A 17267-nucleotide genomic window follows, 5' to 3' on the forward strand; every position below is an offset into this window, starting at 1 on the left:
CAACCCCCGGGCCACGGACCAGTACTGGTCCGTGGCCTGTTAGGAACCGGGCCACGCAGGTGAGCTGCTTTCACCCACCCACCCCACCTCATTGTACCTGGGCGTGGGGTGCCATCTTGCCTGCCCAGCTGAAGCGAAGCCAGGACGCTGGTTTCGTGGAAGACAATTTTTCCACCGGTTTCATGGAAGACAATTTCATGGAAGAAACCACCAGTTTCGTGGAAGACAATTTTTCCATGGACTGGGGGTGGTGGTGGTGGTGTTTGAGGGGATGGTTTTGGGAAGCCCCCCCACTCCAGCGTCCTGGCTTCGCTTCAGCTGGGTGAGCGCCCAGCTAAAGCGAAGCCAGGATGCTGGGCTGGGGCGGCTTCCGAATGGCGTGCCCAGCCAGAAGCCACTCTGGGAGAGCGACTTCCAGGCACGCCGTTCTGAAGCCGCCCGCCCCAGCATCCTGGCTTCACTTTGGCTGAGCGCCCACCCAGCTGAAGGGAAGCCAGGACGCTGGAGTGGGGGGGGGGGCTTCCCAAAACCATCCCCTCAAACACCCCCCCCCCCGGTCCGTGGAAAAATTGTCTTCCACGAAACCAGTCCCTGGTGCCAAAAAGGTTGGGGACCGCTGGTTTAAATAGTTGATCTACACAGGTGAATAAATATGAAAGGAATCCATGTATCCAAGATGGCAACTGTTTGGCTGTTTGTTGCTACTGCATAAAAACATTTAAAAGCAAGTTATTCATTTTGAAGTGTAAGTTTTGGATCCAGGTTTACACTGAATTAACTGCATTGATGATGGTAGACTTTTCCATCCATCATTCCCATGGCTGCTCCTCCAGCCGCCTACAAATGCAAATACAGAGAGTCTAAAGACCCTGCTGAATGCAGTGAGTTGTAGTTTGGCGATGGAGAGGGGACCCCCGAAAATGGGCAGGAATGGGCCTTGGCAGTCCTTTCCTCTAATATACACACTTTCTCTTTGGATGCCAATCCCCCATTGCAATCCAGAGAAAGAAAGTTAGCATTTCTTGGCTAGCTACCACCACAATCCATGATTTTACTAGGTTTAGAGTAGCATTGCTGCAGATCAACGTCTAGAAAAATTATATATAGAGAGAAATGTAAAGTAGGGACAGCCTGTAAAATCTCACTCATCAGTGAACTCTATACATTCGTGTGGTTTAATGCAATTATTTAAGAACTTGTCACCAGAACTTAATAATCATTCCATATATCTTGTAACACGTTTTAAAGTGATTTCATTCTTATTCAGTTGGAAAGAAAAATGCTTTTGAAAAGAAATGCATAAGAGTACAACATTTCAGAGTAATTCTCATGGGTTGGGTCTGGGGTTCCTGTGCTTACCTTACTTATGAGATGGCCCAGGAGTGAGCATAAGTGTCCCTTCTTTCATTGTACAATATCTCTGGCAGCCTGCAGCCTCCTTGGCTTCCCACACTTAAAAAAAAAATAAAGCCCAGGGAAAGACATAATGAGGTATTGCCTCCCACAGGGTTTTTAAGTCATTTTTTCTCATTTTTATTCCGGGCCGAAATAAAAATGCCACCTTGCAAAATATTGTCAATATTCTTTATCATTTATTTTTGGTGGTGGCTGCCTTTAGTCTCACCCCCAACACATACAATGCCCCAGAACAATGCTATGTATGGGGCATTGTGAAAGATGCAAAATGGAGGCCAGGCTGCCCCAAACAGTTGATGCCTTTGGTGAAATTGACCCCCAATTTCAAGAGGCCATTGGTGCACAGCCTACAACAAATAGATATAACGTTTCCCCCCTGTTTGTCAGTATTCGTTGAATTCGCAAGCATAGTAGCCCCTTTTGGGGTCTACAACTGCAAAATTTCAGACAAATAAGTGTAGAAGGGTTTTGACCTACACAACTTTACATTTTGATTTTTTCTTTTTTAAAAAGGGAACTGCTGGTAACATTTCTTCTTATTATTTCTTGACAAAATGAGATGAAATTTGCCGGTTTAGTTGCTCCTTCTGAGAGGCTCAAGCTTTCTAAGTTGAATAGGCACAGGGTATTCCATGAAACAGCAGCATTAACAGTTTAGGAGTTTCCAAGAAAAGGATGTGCTTAACTCACTATGTTTTGGGGGGCAATTATGAAAATGACATGCAGCGCAGAGAAGCCCCAGTTAAGAAAACTGCCAAATTCCAAAAGGATAAGTGCACATATATTTTTTTGTAGAAGGGGGTGTTCAAATATTGTTTTTTGGGGGAAGTACTTTGCTTCCTTTATCTCCCCCGTGTGTGTGTGTGTGTGCGTGTGCGTGTGCGCATGCGTGTGTATGGCATTTGTATGAAAATTCCATATGACATAGAGGTGTCCCTGCGCAAGAAACCTGCAAGATTTGTAAAGGATGAGTGCAGGGACTAGGAAGCGATGATCAATAAAAAGCAGTTTAAGGCTTTTTTTAAATTTCTGCTCATTCAACACTAAAGTCACATGTAGTTCTATAGGACTACAGTGGATGATGGATGCAGAGGATTCACTAACAGAGGCAGAAGGATCTGAGCATCCAGCATACCTAGTGCTATACCCTCCCAGGTCACACATGTCAACAAGCCTCCTTTGATGCTCCAGCGAGAGAGAACATGCAGACTGGGGCCTTGCTACCTGATAATCCGGTTGGGAGTAGGGGCGACGGCTCGCTACAGCTAGCGCATGCCGTCGCCCTTTTCCAGACGTTAACACACGACGGGGCAAGGGAAAGCCCCGTCGCGTGCTCCGGCTTTTCTTCTCTTAAAGGGCCATGTGCGCAAGAGCGCACTTCCGAAACAGGTAAGTGTTTTTTAAAATAATAAAGGGTTCCCCGCTCCCCCTGATTCCCCCACCCACAATGTCTGATGCCCCCCCTGCCCGCTCGCTCGCCTGTCCTCCCCTGTCTGCCATGCCCGTCTCCCGTCTGCCATGCCTGTCCCCCATCTCTAATGCCCGTGCCCGGTTGCTAGGCCCGTCCCTGTCCTTCCCCTCCGCTTGCCAGGCCCATCCCCTGTCCCCGATGCCCGTGCCCGCTCGCCAGGCCCATCTCCTGTCACCGATGCCCATGCCCGCTCACCAGGCCCGTCCCCGTCCTTCTTCCCCCCCTCTCCTGCCGGGTCCGGTCTTTCCCCCGGCCCCCATCTCCTCTCCCCCCATGATTCCCCCTGGCCCGATGGGCACAGCGCTCCTATGGAGCACTGTGCCCAGTCCGTGGCTTCTCCTGGCTACTCACAAGTAAGCAAGCAGCCGGGAAAAGCCACGGGCCCTGCTAGACCTTCCGCAGCCCCGGCCTCAGGCCAGGACTGCGGAAAAGCTGGGCCATAACCGCATCTGGTTATCCCGGGTTAAGGGAGGTCTTAGCCCGGCCTGATCCCGGGATCCCCTGTGCGTCATCTGGATGCACAGGAGGGAGACCAGGCCTCACACCGGGCTAAGACCTTGTCTAGCAACGGCCTGGGTCAGTCCTGTGATATCTTTCTTCAACATCCCTCCCACAATACATTGGGATCGGTGAATCCTGGTACAACAACTTATTGTGATTAGAAGCCAGAGCTGCCCATCACAAAACTCATCCATCCTCTCCCTGCCCCCTCTCCCACCCTGGTGTTATTTGTATATGGAGAGCTTGGGGAAAAATGCAGCAGTTTTTTGAGACAACATTGGCCTGGTTCAGACAACACACTCAACCATGCTGCTTAACCACAAAATGGTTAAGGGATTGCATTAACTTTAATGCATTCCATTGACCATTTTGTGGTTAAGCAGCCTAGTTTAGCATGTTGTCTGAACCAGGCCAGTGTCTGTGTGCCAAATTGCTAATGATTATTCACAAGTGTTCAGATTCAGATTTTTCCACTTTGGAAGAGCTCCACTTCAATTTGGATGCCTCCTAAATCTGTTTGCATCAGCCAATTCCATTTTGAATTCAGGATTTATTTATTTATTTAAAACATTTATATCCCACCCTATATCATTAAGATCTCAGATAAAAGCATACAGTATAAAACAATAAATATGCACAGTTAAAAACAAATTAAATCATGAACAAGTTAAAACAATATATAATTTAAAAGCAGTAAAAGCAATTAAAACAGTGAGTTTTAATTAACTTAACAGTGCCAGTAAGTTTAACCATCAAAAGCTTTGTTAAAAAGCCATGTTTTTACTTGGCGTCGAAATAAAATCAGTGATGGCGCCAATCGAGCGTCCAGGGGGAGGGAATTCCACAGTCGGGGTGCCACAGCAGAGGAAGCCCTCTCCCTTGTCCCATCATAACGTATATGTTGCATTGGTGGGATGCGGAGAAGGGCTCTTCCAACAGATCTAAGGTCTCAGGCAGGCATATATAAGGAGAGGCACTCTCTCAAGTATCGAGATCTCAAGCCGTTTAGGGCTTTAATCATCATTACAAACACCTTGAATTCCGACTGGAAGCGTATAGGCAGCCAGTGCAGTTCCTTTAAGACCGGTGTTATGTGGTCTCTGTAAGATGTACCCACCAGCAGTCTAGCTGCTGCATTTTGCACTAGCTGCAACTTCCGGGTCGTCTTCAAGGGCAGCCCCACGTAGAATGCATTGCAGTAGTCTAATCGGGAAGATTTAGCATAATCCGAAGCACACACCTACTGGATATCTTCTAAATTTCCTGTATCTCTGGATTTTTCCAACTGCCATCTCTTTGGAAGCTGAGTGCACAGAATTCTTGCACACCACCCACATACCTGCAACCCACTCCTATGTTAGGTTCCATGCACTGGGGCCCTAGATCAGATCAAAGAGAACCCAAGGATTGGGGGTTCATAAAACAGCTCCTCCTTAATGCCTTCCATTGTGGTGCTTGTTACCTTTGGCCTCAACAAGTTGAAGAACAAACTGCTATGGCAGGTTCTACTTGGGGAAATAATGTAGGTTTTGGATTTTAATTTATTCGTTCAGACACTCTTCTGTCTGTTTTCCTTTCACTGCATAGTTCCTCAAAATACTTTTCTTCCGAATTGAGCACAAACTGAGGTCCCGTAATTCCTTGATTTTCTTCTGTGGGAGAAGGCACAGAAAAAGATATTTCTTTCTTAATTAAATATTGCTAATTTTCATGCATTTCTATTGTAGTTGGAAACGACTCCCAGCGGAGCACACTTTCTGGTGTGGCGTTTTCCTCTGCAATCAGGCACACCCCGCCCCACTGTGAGACAAGGGTACAGCAAGGGAGAAGAAATTATAAAAGGGACGTAATAACAGGATGAATTTCCAATGCCTCTTGCCATTTTTCACGAATTAGGATGCTGGTTTGCTTAATTTATACATTATGAAATTGGCAATGCCTTTTGATAAACAAAGCAATGTTATTTCATTTTGCAAATGAAGCAATTGCACAGATTTAGCAGTAGGGGCACGTGCCCACACTCACGCGTAATGAAAAGAGGGCAGCTTTTGATATGCTCCTTCCAAAATTCCCCAGGAAAGAAACTTACTTTATGGAATGCATAATCCCCTTCCTTATATTTTCTCTTCAAATACTCAACTCATAAATCCCATGGCCAGGAGAAGGAGGGAGCAGGAGATCTCAGCACCACGGAGGTGCATGGAATAGTGGCAGGAGCAGTCCTGAATTTACATATGTTAGTTAATCCTTATTTCGAGATGCCCCATTTTCAAGAGTAGCAGTAGCATCCCTTTGACAAAAATAGAAAGAGGGCTCTCTGACATATGCAGGAGCTGAAATGAGAATATTTATTGCTGCTGCTGCTGCAAGTGAACCCCCATGAAAAATGCATGTCCAAGGCCAATTCTTTCCTGTGCCCCATGATCCCTGAAACAGTGAGGAGACATTTCACTTTTGATGGGAGAAATTGGGCTAGGATCCCAACATCTCCCTTGAGGCCTATTTATTTTATTGTAAGAATGTACATAGGGCAACAATTCAACAATGATGTTCCCAGAGCAGTTTATGAACATAAAATTAAACCGGTGACATCTAAAGAGAGGAGAGAAAAGCAAACCTCCCATTTCTGTGCTTCTGCTTCTTTTTTGTATCACACCTGTTAGATCAGGGCTTGGCAGACTTCAGGCTCTGCCTTCGTTTCTTTTTCTTTTTTACTAGAACCATGCAATTCCCCGGCCGGGACCTGGTGCAAAGACTTGGCGTGAAAGAATTCTGAGCCCTGGAATTTGTTTTGTGTACCAGAAGTGAACAGAACTCACGGCCCTTCCATGCAAAACTCCACTCCTACTCATTACCCCAAGCGTTCATCATCTCAGCAGTATAATTTAGGGTGGGGGACTGGAATAATTATATTGCTGATATTGAACCGGGAGTCAGAAATTCTTGCTTATCTATTGCATATGACCCATGACTATTAGATTGTAAGCTTGCAGGGAGGGACAGGGCCTAGGGAATCCCAAAGAAGGAAAGGCTCTCTCTCTCTTTCTCTCTCTCTCATTTGCACTACGGCCGGAATCAAGGCTAGCCATGGCAAGGGACCGGCTGAGGGCCCACACCCCTGCAGGGTCCCCCTGACAAGAACTCTCTAAACTTTACCATTGCAACCTGTTTGTTCAGCAGCCTCTTGCTCTGGTGATGACAACAGTGGTGATGACACAGAGCAGCAGATGTCACAACCAACTTGCTCACTGTCTCTCCATCTAACAAGCAAGCATTGGTGGCAATGAGAAAGAGGATGAGGAGCATGAGCAACTCATGACAATGGTGGTGAGAAAGGAGACTGAATGAAGGAGAGGGCCCAGTTTGGAGGTCTTGCCCAAGGGCCCTCAGAAACTTGAATCTGCTTGTTACCTACCTTACCTCAGATGGCAGTGGCAGCCCGAGGATGATATTTATCTCTTGGTGAACTGCCCCTACATGTAACCACCACCAGGAAGAACATTTTCCAGTGGTCTCTCATGTGTGGGTACCTATTGTGAGAGTCACCCTTGAGGTAATAGTTGGCAGCCTTTGTTACTCTGAAGGGTCAAGGTTGTGTGCAGACATGTATTACTTATGGGGTCTTGCTGAGGGCAGCTTCTGGACTTCAGGTCCAGAAATAAAGCCATAGCGGGCAGCTGCTTTCCTACTCCAAGATGCTGTTTTGTCAGAGGACAGCAAAAGTCAGGCAAGGACGCTCATTAATGTTTTTAAATTGGTATTCAGTGGGTGTGGATAAATATGAAATTGTGTCTCAATATATTTATCATCTTATTGGAGTGAGGGTAGATTATTACTTACCATGAGTCTAAGCCTTAAATTCTATGGGACTAGTCAGATGGCATATTTAGATTTCTAGATTATGCATGAAAAAGATTAGAGGGAGAATTCCCCTTTAAACAGGTACATTCTGTTATGAGATGATCCAGTCCACTCTCATATATATGTATGATATTGTTGTTCATTGTTTGCTGTGCATGTGGAACATTAATTCATTACGAGTTATAGTCACCAGGAATTTAAATGTGCAGCGGCTCCTTGTTCCTATGAATGTGGAATATGAGACATAACTGAAACTTGACATTAGAATACAACATGAAAATGCATGGTTACATTAATGTAAGGGTGTGTAAAAAGCACACAGTGAATTCTAATAATGAGCCCTTTTCAGATCTTGTTTAATACATAAGGAGGGGGTCAGGATCATACCCATTGTACTTGCTCTCTACCACTAGATATGTATTTGAAGATTGGAATAGTTTAGGGTGACCATATGACCGGATTTGCCTGGGTTTTTGATGACAAATCCGGGAGGGGGGGAATCCAGATTTTCTCCAAAGAGCAGCTCTAATGGGAATTAACAAAAATGCTTATAACTCCATCATTTTTTAAGATAAAGACATGAAACTTGGCACAATGGTAGCTCTTAGGAAGGGCTTTTTTTAGGGCTTTTTTAAAATGTGAGGATTTTTTAAAAAATGTTATTTTTAAAGATAAAGAGATGAAACTTGGCACCATGATTGCTCTTAACAAGGACTTTAGCTATGCCAAGTTTGAAACAGACCTGTTGAGTTTTAGGATTTTTTGTTTAAAGTTTGAGGTTTTAAAATTATTTTTTAAAAATAATTTTAACATGTCGACCATGTTGTCCTCCTTTTTGGTTTCCAAAATATGGTCACCCTAGAATAGATACTGTGGGCAGGGGTAATGGGCACCCTCTTCCAGGCATTGAAAATGACATACGCAGCACTAGCCCTGAGGGCCAAATCCAGACTTCCTGACATCCCAATCTGGTCCTTTGAGGTTCCCCAGATGGCCATGTCCCCTCCTCCTTGGCCCCACCCTCTTTCCCTCAACCACCAATCATTTGGTGGTTTCCCGTATTTTGTGTAGATCCCCCCAACCTTCACTCTAAAAGATTGAAAGGCTTTTCTGAAGCCTTAGTTACTGGCAGTTAGAGCTTTAAGATGTGGTGGTATTTTTTTTTAATATTTTGCTCAACCATTTTGCCTTCGACATAGCCCCTTTGCCTTCAGCTCTGAGAGCTTCTCTAAAATGGAATTCAGGGGATGAAAGAGTTTTCCTACCCATGGGCTAAAGAGTTTAGAACAGCTAAGGCTGAAGTGACAAGGATCCTATTGCATTCCATTTTTTTCATTTAGAAGCCTTCTCAACACGAGTTCCTCCAGATGTTTTGGACTGCAACTCCCACCAGCCCCATGTAGCATGGCTAGTAGTCAGAGACAATAGCAGTTGTAGTATAATATCTGGAGGGACTTTCCTTGGGGAACACTTATCTGTAAAAATGTTTATTCTAATTTGCCTGGTATAGAATGATAAAGAGCAATGATGAGGGATTTGTGAAAAGGATTTCTCACTTGCTGTTTTACTTCTTAGCAAAGTTATTTCTATCAACATGTCTGCCCTGGTTATGCCCCAAAGAGCATTTGATGTCATCTGTCACATATATTACAATATATTGAATGCACAGGACCTTTGAACCAGAACCTTCTAAATGCACAATCTTGCATTGATTTTTGTGCTGCCCTTAAAAAAAGAAGAGTTATGTGTGTAAGTGGACCAGAGCATGAGAAGTAGCTTCATTTTCATCCTTCTTTAATCTTTTTTCTCCTAGAATTTAGTTGCCTTGGATCCTCTTACTGTGAATGAAGACAAAATAAGGCCATCGCTAGAAAAGCGTTTAGAAGGAATTATCAGTGGAGCTGCTTTATTAGCAGATTCTTCCTGCACACGTGATGTTCACCGCGAGCGCATCATCACTGAGTGCAATGCTATTCGCCAAGCTCTCCAAGATCTCCTTTCAGAATACATGAATAATGTAAGTGATTTTCTTCTTCCTACATCTTTCTATTTGCCAGTATGTGTTCTGCATTGCTGCTTATGTGTAGTTAGTCCAAGAGTTATCAGTGTCTTCTGTTTTGCACTTCAATCATCAAGTTTAGTCCCAGTTTCCTGAAAGGCTTTTGTTTATTTATTTGTTTACTTTGATTCTCACATTATGGTGCATAAAAAAGTCAACTTCAGTTGTGCAGAATGAAATGAGAGATGCTGTACTTACTCCTTACATCTCTGTCCATCAACTTCAAAGCTAGAGGTGAGAACCTTGCAGAAGTTGGGGAAGAAGAATGCCTGGGTGCATATGGCTTGTTGTTGTTGTAGTAGTAGTAGTAGTAGTAGTAGTAGTTGTAGTAGTAGTAGTAGTAGTAGATTAAACAAAGAGAGAAGGCATGTCCATAACTCCTGGCTCTGGCCTGCCTGCTCACTTTTGGGTCAGGCCATGGCCACTGCCAGAATGTAGACCCTGACAGGTTTCAACTGAGGTCATGTGAGCCTTGACAGGAAAGAGGATCCCCATCCCTACTGTATAATAATAACAGATACATTTTAGATTTTGACATGTCAGCAGAATGAGTATCCATTTTTAAATGTGAATGTATGCCTAGGAGGCAGGGGCACCCAAGACATTTTTGTGCTTCAAGCAAAGGACAAGATGCCCCTCTCCATTCTACATACAGAAGCTAACTGGATTGGGCAGTTGAATTTTACTTCAACATTGGTGATGAGACAGCATCCTCCACCATACCTGAGGGCAGCAGGTTAGTTTAGGGGGTACAGGACAGGCTGTGTGGCACACGCAGCCCTATCCTCCATGGGAGTCTCTTGGGGGGGCTGCCCCTGCTGCCCACAAGTATCTGCTGCCTGAGTCAGTTGCCTCATTTTGCCTAATGGAAGGGTAGGCAGGTAAATGGTGACTGGCTTCGCCCTTGACCCACAGAACTCCTGCATTTACAGTTGTATGTGTCAGGCTCTTTTAGGCATTTACTGCTTGTCCCATGCATTCATTCTATGTGCACATTTATATATGAAAATGGCTAGGGTCTCTCTGAATTCTGAGTAGCTGTTACCCTTTTTTTTACGTAGTACCATCATTGTTCATGGTGCTTTACAGTTAACATTTTGACAAAATGTCGACCGAAGAGGAGATAGCAGTCATTTTATTTTAGCTTTCTAGTTTCCCTCCCAAAAAAGTTACAAATAACATCTCTGTTATGGTTGTTGTTTTTACTTTTAAAGATTTTCCTGGAATATCTGTTACTTTTTAAAATAATGGTTTGCCATGAGTGAGCTTAAGGCGTCAAAAGTGGGTTGAGGTTAGGACTGTCTTAGATTTACAAAAATGAAAAGTTTTAAAATGTACTTTGATTAAATGTTTGAAAATACAATGCCTAGATGGAAGGTTGAGACTTTAGATTGAGCCACTACTTTACTGGAAGTTCCTGGCAGTAAAAAAGAAGAAGAGGTAAGACAAATTGCAATAACGTTGGTCGATACAATCCAGCATTTTATCTGGAAACATAACTTCTGTGTTTCAGCAGATGTGTTATTCTTATCTAAAGGCACTTAAGGAGTCAACGTGGCAATTAATTTTGTTGAGCGGCTATTGGTTTTCATGCGAAGTGTGATACTTTCTTCCTTCCTTCTTGGGGGCATAAACTATTGATGCTAAACTTATCTATGCGTGTTCTTAGGTATTTTGATTTTACAGATCACATAGAGCTTTTTAATGTTTTCCAAAGCTACAGAAAGACTTCAACAACTTTTGCAAATTCAACAGGATGATTTAATTTGAAAGAAATATATAAAGGATTTGTCCCGGGGGGGGGGGGGGGGAGAAGGGGGCAGAAAAGGATAGGAACTTTCTCTTCTGAGACTAGAAAACCAACACTGAATTTTCTGTGAGCGAGAATTGGGTTGCTGATTCAGTTGCATGACATTTCTTACATAGGTGAATAATTATAGGTTTGAATATGAGCAGTTTCCAATCAGACACTAGTACTAACATAACTAACATTGTGCTAGCGTAAGACACCTCTAGTGCAACACTGGTAGTGTTAGTTGGGCTAAAGGTCACACCAGCGAAAGTTATTTAGTTGGTTTGTGGATTGTGGTGGACAGCTCAATGAACATGTCCACCCAGTGTGCGGCCGCTGTAAAGAAGGCAAACTCCATGTTAGGCATTATAAGAAAAGGAATTGAGAATAAAACGGCCAGTATCATACTGACCTTATACAAATCTATGGTGTGACCACAGAATAGTGTGTACAGTTCTGGTCACCACACCTAAAAAGGGATATTATAGAGCTGGAAAAAGTGCAGAAAAGGGCAACTAAAATGATCAAGGGGCTGGAGCATCTCCCCTATGAGGGAAAGTTACATCAACTGGGATTGTTTAGTTTGGAAAAAAGGAGGCTGAGGGGAGACATGATAGAGATGTACAAAATTATGCATGGTATGGAGAATGTGGATAGGGAGACATTTTTCTCCCGCTCTCAAAATACTAGAACCCGGGGTCATCTCATGAAGCTGATTGGTGGGAGATCCAGGACAAATAAAAGGAAGTACTTCTTCACACAGGGCATAGTTAAATTATGGAATTCACTACCACAAGATGTAGTGATGGCCACCAATTTGGATGGCTATAAAAGGGGTTGGATAAATTCCTGGAGTCAAAGGCTATCAATGGCTACTAGTCCTGATGGTTGTGTGCTATCTCCAGAATCCGAGGCAGTAAGCCTGTGTGCACCAGTTGCAGGGGAACACGGTTGGGAGGGTGCTGTTGCACCATGTCTTGCTTGTTCATCCCTGGCCGATGGCTGGTTGGCCACTGTGTGAACAGAGTGCTGGATTAGATGGACCCTTGGTCTGACCCAGCAGGGCACTTCTTATGTTCTTATGTTCTTATTTGTGTTGGGCTAAAGGTCCCTTATACTAGCACTACCTAAGTTACATTAGCGCTAGCATCCAATTGGAAACTGCTCTGTGTCCAATTGGATACTGTTCTATGTCAACTTCAAAGTGTGATTTCCACATTATATAGTTTATATGTAGTAGATACACTATTTCCTCCTCTTCTTCCTTGTTCTGGTGCCATCACTATGCATGGCGCTTTAGAGCAGCTGTCCCCAACCTGTGGCCATCCAGATGTGTTGGATGTTGGCTGGGGCATGTTAGGAGGTAAAATCCAAAATAATCTGGATGGCACTAGGTTAGGGAAAGCTCCTTTACAGAGCAGAAGAGGGCAGGTTCCTGCCCTAAGGACTTTACAATCTAAAATTCAGCACAGGGGAAATAACAGTGGAAGGGGAGGCCAAAGTAAACAGAGGAAGACTATCCATTTATTTAAGATGCAGTTATTTCAGTTAATTGTTGCACAGAACCCAGGAACAGTTTGTCAAAGAAATGCTTCTCTTGCACAAGGATACACTGCCTTTTATTATATGGGGAAGATTGAATTCTTTATCCAGATAATACATGCATTTTTAATGTGGCTGAGTGAATGTCTTGGGGACCTACTGATTGATTTCTGGATGAAAAAGATCCAACTGCTCCCTCATTTGTGAACTTGTATTTCTCCCCTGCTTAAATTTAATTATTTATTTACTTGCTTATATATGTATTTATAGATTGTCTTTCTGCCTATCAGGTTTCCCCAAGGCAATGTGCAGTTAAAAAACAATACTATGATACCTACCCCCAAACAACCAATGAAAGGCAACATAGAAATAACAAGTTAATTTCCTCTTTTAAAGGGATAAAAACGCCCTCACGGGCTCTGGGTTCTCATGGAGTATTTCCACAGAATTAAGAGTTCTTATGAACTCGATACTATTACATACCCCTCAGAAATTAAAACGCATGAGGGCGTGCCATTTCAGGAACTTCTACTTTTGAAATTTTACTTCTTGGTTTATAGAGTGACCATCCAGGCCTCCTGTTTACCAGCAAAAGTTGGAATTGGAAGCATGGCTACCTCTTCACAGTTAGATTCCTTGCTCCCTGCCTCTCCATCCAATACACGGGGAGAGTTTATTAACATTACTGGGGTGGGAAAGCCCAAGACTAGGTTCAGACAAGGAGTTTTATAACCAACAGTTGGTTATTTGGCTAAAATAACCAACACAAATAATCAATGCTGTGCAGAGTTAGCTATTTGAACCACCATGGGTTACTGTCTTGGTCATCGTGTTGTGATGGTTATTTTGTTGGCTACCATTGGTTATTTTGTTGGCCACTGAGTTGCAAGGGAAGAGCTGTTGCACTAGTCCAGCTGGCAGGATAGATTTTTGGCAGCAGTGGCTGATGGGATACTAGTGGGAGGGCTGAGGGGGTGAGAGAAGGCAAGGGATGAGTGAGTCAACTCAGAGTGAACTAATAGTCAACTCAACACAGATCCTAATCCACACCACAGTTGATTATTATCGTGTTGAGTGGGGAGCACCCTCTAAATAACTGTTGAGTTGATTAATACCCCACATTGACTATCGTGTTGTCCGAACACAACCCAAGTAAAGCTCTAATGACAAAAATCCATTTTAAAACAATTCCCTGGAAAAGCACCAGGATTTGTGTGTTTACATCCTTTAGATATTTCCCCCCCAGCATGTTTTACATCATGCGGTCATGTAGGAAAGTGTACATTTTCTAACATTATCAAAATATCTTAGTTCTTGTTAATTATAATATATTCCAAATATGAAAGTTGTAGTTCTTTTTGGTACTTTATGTCCTGCATCACAATAGCACAAAAAATAAGCGACCAAATTCAGCTTCATGGGCAGGAAAAAATCATTGAGGGCAGACCTGACAGGATTTGGACAGTCATCTGCTTGGGAACCAGACATTCAGCTCTTTGAAAAGTCGAAAAGCATTTTGCTTTGATGCTTAACAAGTTGCACTCTTTTTATTGGTGAAACAATTCAGATGGCAGCTTCATTTCTTTAATCGGATGCCATCATCTTCTCATTGTCACTCTATTGTGTGCATTTATATTTTTGTTTGATCTCCTCTATACATCCCTTTGTATACAAATGTCTTAATTTATCTATTGTTTAATGCATTTCTGTAACTGTCTGTGATCTTACAATTGATGTTGTTTTTGTAGAAAATAGCTTCTTCTATTAACACTGGTATTCAGGGTCTTCATGCTGATTTAGCAAAGCTGTTTGGGTGAAGGGAGCTATGCAAATTCACTTACTAAGTAAGTCCATAAACTTGGGGCTAATACATATTAGTGTGTGGCTTGGTGGTAGAGCACATTTTTTTTTACGCAGAAGGTCCCAGGTTCAATCCATGGCATATCCAATTAAAAGGATTATGTAGCAGATGATGGGAAAGAGACCAACCTCTGCCGTAGACCTCTGCTTGGAGAGCTGATGCCAGTAGACCATATTGGATTAGATGGACAATTAATGTGACCTAGTAAAAGGCAGCTTCCTATTGGATTCCTGAGATCATACTCTTGTAGACCACCCTGTTATCTGCAAGTCTGAAGGGTAATTTAAAATATTTTTTCATGAATACATGATACATAAATCATAGGTTGTATACCTCCATGAGAAATTAAGCTTGCAAGGTGGAGGTCAGTAAATAAAGAGATGACACACAGAAGTTTGGGTTTAAACAGGGCCACATTTATTTAAAGATCTGCAAAAGGGGAACCTAAAGGGGCATCCAGTCTGGCCTGGTTCAGACCTTTCTGAGCAAGGCGAGCCATTCATGGCCTGTGGGTTGGCACTGTAGATTTTGCCCTCCCAATGGCCACCCCTTTTGGGGTGGGAGACCTTCTGGTGTCACCCCCGATGCATGCCTCAAGGCTATGAGTGGGTGAGAAAGGTTGGCCTCAGAGGTAATCCTTGTCTCCCAGCCAGGCCACAAAGCTCAAAACTGGGAGCCCTCAGGAATTACCAGTCACTGCAACAGTGCCTGTGAATACTCACCATTAGAAAATCCCTCTGGGTGCCCGTTCCTTCGTATCATCAAATGTGACCAAATCAAGCAATGCCAAATCAACCTAAAATAGGGTGACCATATGAAAAGGAGGACAGGGCTCCTGTATCTTTAACAGTTGTATAGAAAAGGGAAATTCAGCAGGTGTCGTTTGTATATATGGAGAACCTGGTGAAATTCCCTCTTCATCACAACAGTTAAAGCTGCAGGAGCTATACTAGAGTGATCAGATTTAAAACAGGGCAGGGCATCTGTACCTTTAACTGTTGTGACGAGGTTCTCCATATATACAAATGACACCTGCTGAAATTCCTTTTTCAATACAACTGTTAAAGATACAGGAGCCCTGTCTTCCTTTTCATATGGTCACCCTAACCTATTTATACTCCCAGGCTGTCTTACAGTGTGGAGTAGGCGAAAAAAAACATGAACAATTTTGAACATGAGCAAAAAATTCCTACTCAGCCCCTAATGGTGACCAGAGAACACATACTGTCTACAGGGAGGGAGCCGTGTGAACAAAGAGGAAACTGGGAAGGGTAAGAGCCTATTTATAGGCCAACATGTATACCCCTTCCAGCTCAGTGGCTCCACCTGCTTCTGGCCAATAGGGGCAAAGCACATCTCTTTTCTTCCCCCGCTTGCAAATGCTTACCCATGCCCAGGCCTTGCTGGGCATGGCAGAATGGCTCTTGTTGGCAGAATGGCTTCCCCAAGTAGGAGCAGTCTATTTTCGGAATGTCAGTAAGCAGCTGTACTGTTGAAGTTCTGCAACCATCCTTAACTTGCCTAGATGCCAGTTCCAGGGTGAACAGTAGAATTTGGATCCTGTCCTATGTGAAGAACAGACAATGGCACTGATCTCAGGAGAGTGAAAATCCATTTTGGGGGTAAGATTGCTAGGGGTGTTTGAGGATTTAGTTTGGTCCTCATTTTTAAGGAAACCATGCTGCTTTACCCTTTCCAGACTACTACAAAGATCAGAACACAGCCATTTTTTTTATTTTTCACTCTTCTCCAAAATTTACCATGCAGTTATCAGCTCTAATCCATTCAAAAGATGTACCAACATGGAACAAGACTATAAATTTTAGGTTAAAATCCAGGAGCAAATTCATATTTTAGGATAATAAAGTGCATACCAAAATGTGTATTTTGTGAAAAAGAAGTTCAACAATAACTTGGATTTTCATGCAAATTCTTTTTTAAAAAATGCAGATAGAGGCGGGAAAGGGATGGAGCAGATTTATGAATGAATTCATTTGCAGTTGACATGGATCAGAAATAGACAGAGCGGTCCATCCCTGGGGAGAATTATATAAATGACAAATGGAAACCGCAAATGTTTGGTGGTCTTTTGCTAGGCAAGGAGGTATTTCTTAACGTAGTCAAATCCTTGTATAGAGGGTAGGTCAGGCTTTGGCAGGTTAGAAATGGTACCCTGTCTGATATATGTACTGAAACCCCTGTGCTATTCAACCCCCAGGTGCCAGAAAATTCAAGTCTCTCGTATTCCCATGTTACTGTAACCTAGGCCTCATCTACTCCAAGCAGAATATTCCGCTATGAAAGTGATATATAAAAAGCAGGAGCCACACTACTGCTTTATAGCAGTATTGAAGTGCGCTGCAGGATCTACACTACTGCTTGATAGTGGTAATGAAGTGCACTGACAATGGTTGAGGCCCATGACACATATACACCAAGCAGGATATTCCACTATGAAAGTGGTATGAAAACAGTATATGGTATGTGTCATGGGCCCCAACAGATGTCAGTGCACTTCAATACCGTATAAAGCAGTAGTGTGGGTCCTGCCTTTTACATACCACTTTCATACCCCTTTCATAGTGGAATATCCTGCTTGGTGTAGATGAGCCCCTAGTTTAATGCCATTTACTCAGAGTTCTATTTCAAATTACGTTTCGAGTATTGTTTGAATAAATGAGGTTCTGCTGTGCTACACATCAATCCCTTTGTCTTTGAAGTAGCTAGTATGTGAGAAACTCAGAATGCACAGTACACATAACAT

General features: G+C 43.2%; 1 protein-coding gene across 1 annotated transcript in view; it reads left to right on the plus strand.

Moving 5' to 3' along the window:
- Positions 1–17267, plus strand: part of CTNNA3 (catenin alpha 3) — a 902456-nt gene that overhangs the window by 142643 nt on the left and 742546 nt on the right. Inside the window, exon 7 of the mRNA XM_063133292.1 lies at positions 9063–9266. Coding sequence (XP_062989362.1) covers positions 9063–9266 — 204 coding nt within the window. The remainder of the gene's footprint in view (positions 1–9062; positions 9267–17267) is intronic.

The sequence above is a fragment of the Elgaria multicarinata genome, chromosome 8 (genome assembly GCF_023053635.1).
Source record: "Elgaria multicarinata webbii isolate HBS135686 ecotype San Diego chromosome 8, rElgMul1.1.pri, whole genome shotgun sequence".
NCBI classification, from domain to species: Eukaryota; Metazoa; Chordata; class Lepidosauria; order Squamata; family Anguidae; genus Elgaria; species Elgaria multicarinata.